The sequence below is a fragment of the Clinocottus analis genome, unplaced genomic scaffold, assembly GCF_023055335.1.
Source record: "Clinocottus analis isolate CAN_PGR_092001 unplaced genomic scaffold, fCliAna1.0.p SCAF_16, whole genome shotgun sequence".
NCBI classification, from domain to species: Eukaryota; Metazoa; Chordata; class Actinopteri; order Perciformes; family Cottidae; genus Clinocottus; species Clinocottus analis.
Genome location: NW_027175887.1, coordinates 15,985,902 through 15,993,831, shown reverse-complemented (window position 1 = coordinate 15,993,831; position 7,930 = coordinate 15,985,902). Strand labels below are relative to the sequence as shown.

The 7,930-nt window shown below is 47.7% G+C and overlaps 1 protein-coding gene across 1 annotated transcript; it reads right to left on the bottom strand.

The window, feature by feature from the left end:
- Nucleotides 1-2,554: 2,554 nt before the first annotated feature.
- On the bottom strand, nucleotides 2,555-4,538 carry socs1a (suppressor of cytokine signaling 1a). Its single transcript, XM_068579014.1, has 2 exons — nucleotides 4,400-4,538; nucleotides 2,555-3,450 (listed from the first exon to the last, which is right to left on the bottom strand). The coding sequence occupies exon 2, from the start codon at nucleotides 3,391-3,393 to the stop codon at nucleotides 2,707-2,709; it is 687 nt and encodes a 228-aa protein (XP_068435115.1). The 5' UTR covers nucleotides 3,394-3,450; nucleotides 4,400-4,538; the 3' UTR covers nucleotides 2,555-2,706.
- Nucleotides 4,539-7,930: the final 3,392 nt, after the last annotated feature.

Genomic DNA, 7,930 nt, shown 5'->3' with positions numbered 1-7,930 from the left:
CAAAAAGGCTCGCGTCACTTTTGGCAAAACCCCATTCTTCTCGTCTGATGACCAACCAAGTTTTCATCATACGGAGAATTCTGGGATATCCTAAACTCCTGAGAAACAAAGGAACCTGGTGACTCGACCAGGTTGTGTTTGGCGTCAGGAAAGAGGATAGCAGCTCATAGCCGTAACTTTTGCCCTCAAATTCTACGCGTGGACTTTTCTGTCTCGTGTCCAGTTTCCCTTTAATTTCTTGTCGAAGCGGTCCGCGCGTCCTTTAAAGGACAGAAAACTCCACGCGGAGGATTCCACCGAAATCAGCTGAACGCGATCTCACATTTCACTTCTCAAAAATAGTCGGGAATGCCCTGAATACTGAGAATAGCTGTGAATGAAACCGCTACGTATGATTCACTGGCCGGCCCACGAGAACACACACCTACACACACACCTACACAAACACACACAGTTAAATCTGTGATCGAATATTGATAACACAGACACACACAAACAAGAATTAAGATATCGCATTCATAGTGTTTATATCTTCCATTTAGGTTGTGTGTGTGTGTGTGTGTGTGTGTGTGTGTGTGTGTGTGTGTGGGACTAAGATTGTCTAAAGACCAACTTAAAAAGAAGAAAATCCCCCGTAGCTAAAGATCAGAAAGCTTTATGGTAAGGTTTGGTTTGGTTTGAGTGTTGGCTGTCTGGTTAGGTATCAGGAAAAGGTTTATAAAAGTCATAACCTCAACCTGTCAGAAAAGTGACACACACTCTCACATTTGTGTAATGAAACTGGCAAATTTGAGCGAATGTTTCTGCTTTTTAAAGGCATTTGTATTTTCACCGAGTCATTTCAACACTTTGGCTAGCTCTGTTAGCTCACAGCCGCCATGTTGAGAGCCGTTGAGAGGCAACCGCAGATGATAAAGTAGTTTCCAAAGGGACATTTTTACAATAACATGTCTTGAAAAACACCCCACCAATGACCCCAGGACAACACTCCCCTTTTTAAATGGATTTGTTCATTTGTTTTATTTCATTGTACGGTTTCATACTTGGAAACATTGCTGAGTAGCACTTTAGCTAACGTTGAACAGTCTCCTCCATCTGTGCTCAACTGGTGGTTCAGACGCGTCACCGGTGAGATGGAGGAGTGTGTTTAAGGTTTAAACGCCGTATTTACACAGCGCTTTGTTTCTAAAGATTGGAGGGCAGCGTTCCTCTGCTTTGCTCCACTGTGACAGTAACTGTATGTTTAGTTTGCGCGGCCCGTTTATCAAACAAATGAGTCATACTCTGAACCAGGTATCCTCATCACACCTTCAAGAACTGTCAGCTTCCAGTCGACAATGGGAGCTCTTTGTTTAAAAAGCAGCCATCTTTGAAATCTTTTTTTTAAGAGACCGCACCTTCATTCACACACAGTACAACGTGTAGTACTTTAATACCATGCTGCTTATTTACAACTATTTTAACCGTGTGCAGCATGTAAAACATCATAATTATCAAAAATGAAACGCGAACTGTGACTCGAACCCTGACCTCGATCTAACACGTCAAAACCACTAACCCCGAAAAAGAAATTTCCCACTTCCTCCTGAGGAAATTTTAATCTGGGCTGGATCCCCTTTAGGTTAAAAGTACTACACACACACACACTCGTTATGTGTCACCTCTGCCCCTGTTTCTGGTAAGTGTGTGTGTGTTTCTAAGCGTAACAGTCCGTGTAACCCCACCCACCTGTCACTTTGGCCTACACAGATGAATCACTGTGGTGACAATACTGTACGCCACCGCGTCGCACTTCCTGTCTGTGTGTCTGGCCTATCGTCTTCTTGATTGTGAGGGGGTGTGTGTGTGTGTGTGTGTTTTTTCCCGACCCCTCTCTTTCTCTTTTACTGAATCCACATGACATGATTTAAGGAAGAGAAATACTAAAAGGAACCACACAGGAAATCCAGCAATGTTAGTTTAAATAAAGTTTTATTTCAAATATAATATAAAATAATAAATGTGTATATCCCATTCAGTCGAGACGTACTCGTTATCTGCCTGGTACAAAGTGGGAGTGAGAGCCGCTGAGCCTCTACGTACAGTACAATTCAAAACACCAGACCTCGTGACGCCAAATACCGCCCGACAGGTCGCCCGCTGGCTGCCGGCGGCCATGACGGTGTTTTAAAAAAAAAAAAGAAGTGGTATTTGAGCCCTTGGAGCTGGCGAACATTCACGTGTGACATGTAAACATTCAATAACGTTAGAGTATTAAAAGTCTGCTACAAAAGTCCGACGACGGCGTCGGCCGCCTCCAACAAGTCCACTCCGTCCACGCTCTCGGCGTCCTGCTGGAAAAATCCACTTTCAAGTTCCCCGCCGGCGCCCAAACGGACATGGCGGCGGCCTCCGATCCACCAGCAGCAGCAGCAGCAGCAGCCAATGGGACGGCTCCGACGCGAGTGTCAATTTCTCTTATTAATGCCGCCTCTTCCAACGTCCTCAACACCAGGTGGCGCTCTGTCCGTGTGCAAGTTGCGTCCCTGGAGGTAATGTGTGTTGAAATGTCCCGCCCCGTCCGCCCGCAGAGCGCCCGCGCTCGTCTTTTACGCCGCGTTTCGACGCCGGTAGACGAATTCATGTGCAACGCGGTCTTAACCTCCTCCCGTTTCCCGCTTGAAATGAAAAGAAACGCAACGAGAACCCTGAATGTCAACGGGCCGGTCATAGTTTGAACGGGAACTCCAACAGGAAGTCTTGGACGACGTGGGTGAGCGGCAGCTCCGGCACGCGGCTCCCCCCGCCGCACAGCTCCATGACGCGCTTCCGGCACAGCTCCTGCAGCGTCGGCTTCCATTTCCTGTACGGGAACCTCAGGCTCTTCTTGGGCGAGTTGAGGTAGTGCTCCAGGAGGGCGAAGAGCGTCGGGAAGGAGCGCTCGTTGCCCGCCAGGGAGAACTTCTGCCGCTTGTAGTCGATGCGCACGCTCACCGGCCCGCTCTTGCCGTGGTAGGACAGCGTGAAGAAGACGTCCTTCTGCCGGCTGTCGCGGATGAGGAAGCTGCCCGGCGGCGCGTCCCGCAGCATGCGGTGGGCCTCCTCCACCTCCAGGGGGCCCCAGTAGAAGGAGCTGCGCTCCAGCTTGCACGCCGTGTCCGTGATGATGTCGCAGTCCTCCTTGCAGGAGAAGGTGGGGAAGTGGGTCAGGTGCACGGAGGGGACGACCGCGGCCGACCTCGGCTTGGGATCCGGAGCGCCGCGGCGCTGGAGCTGATCCGACTCGGTGCGGCGGGGGACGAGAGCGAGCTGCCGGGACAGCAGCGAGGACGGGGACGAGGAAGACGACGATGAGGACGATGAGCTCGACGAAGGAGTCTTGGCATGGCCTTCCACTGTGCTGTCGGCTACCATCCTACAGGGGAGAGCGGCCCCAGACCCTCTCCCATCTCTGACCACCACACTGACATCCTGAGAGAGACAAGAAGGAATGAACGGGTTATTATCTTTACTGCAAACATTCATTCATTCATTCATCACTACGGTTCTACTGGAGCCGGATAACAGCTGCATGTAGAAGGATAAAAATGTGGCGGTGAAAGTCTTTGTTCACAACTTTAACTCAATGACCATGTAAGGCCCTGATGGTCTGGAAAGAAAGTGTGAGTGTGAGTGTGTGTGTGTGTGTGTGTGTGTGTCTGAGTGTGTGTGTCTGAGTGTGTGAGAGAAAGAGAAATACAAGTTTCCATGGAGCGCTACTCTGTTTGATATGACTGGAACCTGCGGTGAGGCTAAAATACAGTCAGCGCTGATGTCAGCCTCAGCCAGATTACTGTACACACACACACACACACACACACACACACACACACACACACACACACACACACAGTTTATAGGGCTTCTATCAGTGTTTTTTCTTTATCCCTTCTACTGGGTTTGAATCTAACTTTCTCAAGCCAGTGACATGAAGTTAAATAAACTTTTAAAAAACGTCATACATAGAAGTTAAAGTATTTTGAACGTAGTTATCTGGTTTGTAATACTAAAGGCTGTGATTCTCTCATTACATATTAACTCAACTGTGTGTAATTCACATCGCTGTGTCTACTATCACTTAATGAGAAAACAATAAATAAAACCAGGAAAAGTTCATGATTAACAGGTGTTGCAATGTTGGGGGACTATTTTCGTTTCAATGTGACATTTCTGATTCAAAATAGAGCAAATGTTATTTAATAAACTCCAGAATGCAATGTTTGCCCCCGCAAAAAAAAAAAAACAGCACCATGCACCCAAAGTGTCACCTGAATGCCTTTTTTTTTTTTCATAAACTGCAAAATGAAAGAATATTAAAAGCAGCCACGACAGCTGCAAAGCACCAAAAACAAAAAAACAGTCCAGAGGAGTAAATTCATACCGTTTTCTTCCAACACCGGCGGGTGTGTAAAGATCCGTTAGTCCGCACGACAAAGTGTCGGAACCCGCGAGGACTCGAGCTCTGCAGGTAAATCCGTCACGGAAGCGCGAGCGGCTTCAAGTCGTGATCTCCAGCCGTCGAGGTGCAGCTCTGCCGCGCGTGTGCGTGTCCTGCCTCTGTGCACGCTCCTCTTGTCTTTTTATACTCTTACTCGAACAGCCACGACTCTTTAGCGGAAATGAAAGTGAAACTGAAGAGGCCCCGCCCCCTTTGCTCTCTCTCTGTCTCTCTCTCTCTCTCTCTTTCTCTCTCTCTCTCTCTTGCTACTTTGGAGGATTTCGAGAAACCCACAAAAGCCACGTGACAGCGGGACGTTACAGAAAGACAGGTGACATATCCGAGTAATGGCGTGCACCTACACACACATATATGGCTTTTTTTAGTGGCGTTTAGGAGCTTTCTTAAAGGGCCAGGTCGCTCTCGTTGGGGGGCGGGGCCTGGTCGCTCTCTTTGTGGGCGGGGCCTAGTCGCTCTCGTTGTGGGCGGGGCCAGCCGTGTGATACATTTGTAATAAATGGGTCCTGGTTTCCTGGAACAAGACAATGATGATGAGTTTTTCTAATGTGTTTATTTTTCTTTGAAACACAAACATGGATAATAATTCACTCCCTGTGACCGAAAACTCCCAAAACTCTGCAACTCATCCTAATACTTAAGCAATAAGGGTCAGGGGTAAATTGTGCAACTATTCTATTAATTCACTGCAAAAGTATGTTTTTTAATTAATATGTCAAAACATCAGGCTTGTGCTCAGTTTATACGTGCAATATCCACTATGTTTAAGTACCTTGAAGTACTTTTATACACATTTTTATATTATACATCTGTACAATATTCTTCTTACTGTTTCATTTTTATTTTGGTTTCATTACCGTTCCACTGTTTATTTGTATTACTTGATTGTTATATTGATTCACTCGTGAGCAGCGCTGCTGTAATCCTGTAATTTCCCCGCTGAGGGACTAATAAAGAATTATCTTATCTTAAGTTGAATGTTTTTCATGTTTCGGCATGAGTGTCAGTGGATCAAGTGCTTGCTCTCAAGCGTTCGGCCCCTCCAGGTAAGTCCCGTTAGGATAACAATCCTCTGCACTCGTGCATCACATTATGTCTCGTAAGAGGGAACATTCTGATCTTTCGGGTTAAAACAAAACAAAAAAAAAGCGGCAGTAGCTGACTAACCAGTTGCCTCGAGGTCTCGAGGGAAACCAGAATCTGTGCCGCGGCACCACTTCTCCATTTGTTGTTAATAGGGGCCACTTCCACTGAAATAACTCTGTGTGCTCCACATTTGGGGGCTGATTCATCTCAGAAGAGGCTCGTATTGTGACACTGCGTGACACTCATTCAACTATTTACACTTTCAACACTCCCATTTGTGCCCCGTCACGTTGTATAAACGCTGCATTCGTCACATCCCCCCGTAGAGCCGTGGTCACGCGCCGGTCAGGAATACTGCTGCTTCTAAGAAACAGCTCGTCAGTGTTTCACGCCAAATGATTCACGTTGTTCGGCGTAAAAAAGTGAGGCCTTGTCAAAGGACTGTCAAAGGTCTGCAAGCACACACACACACACACACACACAAATGTTGACATTGCTGTTTGTGTAATTCTAAACGTGGTCTTCATTGGCGCTCCTCGTGGTCAGGTTACAAAAGAGGGAGGCAGGCAAATAGAAAGCTAAGGAAAGCGGTCAGCTGGCGTCACGCAGACACAAACAGACTGAGTGATGTTGAGTTTCATTTTATCTGGATGAGTCTGACTCAACTGGCGGGCCTGCTGGTTCCATTGTGTGTTTCTGACGGTGGGAAGGACGCTGTAGCGCTGTAGCGCTGCGGCTGAACCTCTACTGGGCTGAGGTCCATCTGCTCCATCGGGTTATTGTTCAAATGCATTTGCCCCTTCTCTCATTTTCAGGCTGAAACGGACCCCAATGCCACGGGTTTTGTCTCCCGGATCAAAACAGGATCCAGACTGTCAGGAACTCAAAGGGGTGAAGCATCAAAGTCTGTTTGCACGCCCAACGTGGACGTTTGTGCGTCCGGGCCCAACATGTGTTAATAAAGTATACCGTGATGCTCCGGGTGCAAAAAAGCGAGCGAACACGTGACCCTCGTGAAACCAGACGTAAGCGTTGACGTCACGCTTTTTAGTCAACGTGGTTATTCTCACACAAACCATGAACTTTTTCTCTGACCTTTCACAACGTAGGTTTGTGTGCGTAAAGCCTTCTGCGGCTCCAGCCGGTCGCTGCAAAAGGCTTTGAGAACAATCTTTGGTACCGAATCTCACCAAAGAACTAGTTTAAACTCAACCGCGTTGAGCCTAATTTGCACAATGCAAAGCATCGAGAATACATCAAGATCAGTGCAGAGAGAGAGAGAGAGGCGGGCAGAGAGGAGGAGGGCTGGGTGCTTATGCACACACACACACACACACACACACACACACACACACGCACACACACGCACACACACACACTCTCACTGCTCTCTGCTGCAGGTCTAGCATTTATTTTGTGAATTGAAGACATATATCCAAATCACTATTGACTCTTTTGACTATTATAACAGTGTGTGTGCACGTGTCTTGCGTGCCCTTTATGATGCACCCTGTGTGTGTGTGTGTGTGTGTGTGTGTGTGTGTGCAGGTGTATGCGCGTGTACTCCATGAGTTTCATTTCTGTGAAACAGGGAGAGAAGCAGGAGACTGAAACACGGCTTAACAGAGCGTGTGTTGTGTCTGATCAAAGAGCCCTGCAGGACACTGAGTGTGTGCGTGTGTGAGTGTGTGTGTGAGTGTGTGTGTGTGCATAATTTAATTAATGAATGGAGTGCTTATACCAAAAATACACACATGCATAAACGTGGAAATAACTGTGGTCCCTATCGTGCAGATCAGTTTTAGTGTCTCTGCAGCCTCTTGCATGTGTTGTAGTGAAACGAGTTGTTTCCCCTTCTGCATGCGTGTGAGGGCCCCTCCTCGATGCATGCCAGATGGTTGAAAAAATGCAGCGTAGGGAAAATCCGTAGTTTCTGCTGCTGCAGGAGCCTTGAGAATGAAAGCAAGCGGAGTGCAGATGAGGTCCTTCTGCACTTTAACGAGCTGCAGGATCCTGAGACGAGACCGCCGCCAAGCAGCGAGTTTCTGCAGAAGCTAGCCCATGCTAACTGCTAATATGGCGCTCTGCTAGCTATTCCATGAACAGGGCCTGTGTTGTGTGTCTGTGGGCGCCGTCAGCCAGGGGCTTTGTGTCATGTAAAATGAAAGCGTGTGCTCTGCCGTCTCGCTCCACAGAGGAATATCTGCACTTCCTTGTCTGGAAACAGGAGCTTTGTCCTGCAGGCTGAAGTCTTATTTGTGCGTCTCGTTTGTTTTGCACGGCGACCTCGACAAACATGTACATTAAGTCCTCGTCTCCTGGGCCACACTTTCAGTTTTCTTTACTTTCACTTGCATGAGCGATGAGGGT

Coding starts and splice junctions, on each gene's coding strand:
- socs1a (XM_068579014.1), bottom strand. CDS start 3,393: ATGGTAGCCGACAGCACAGTGGAAGGCCATGCCAAGACTCCTTCGTCG.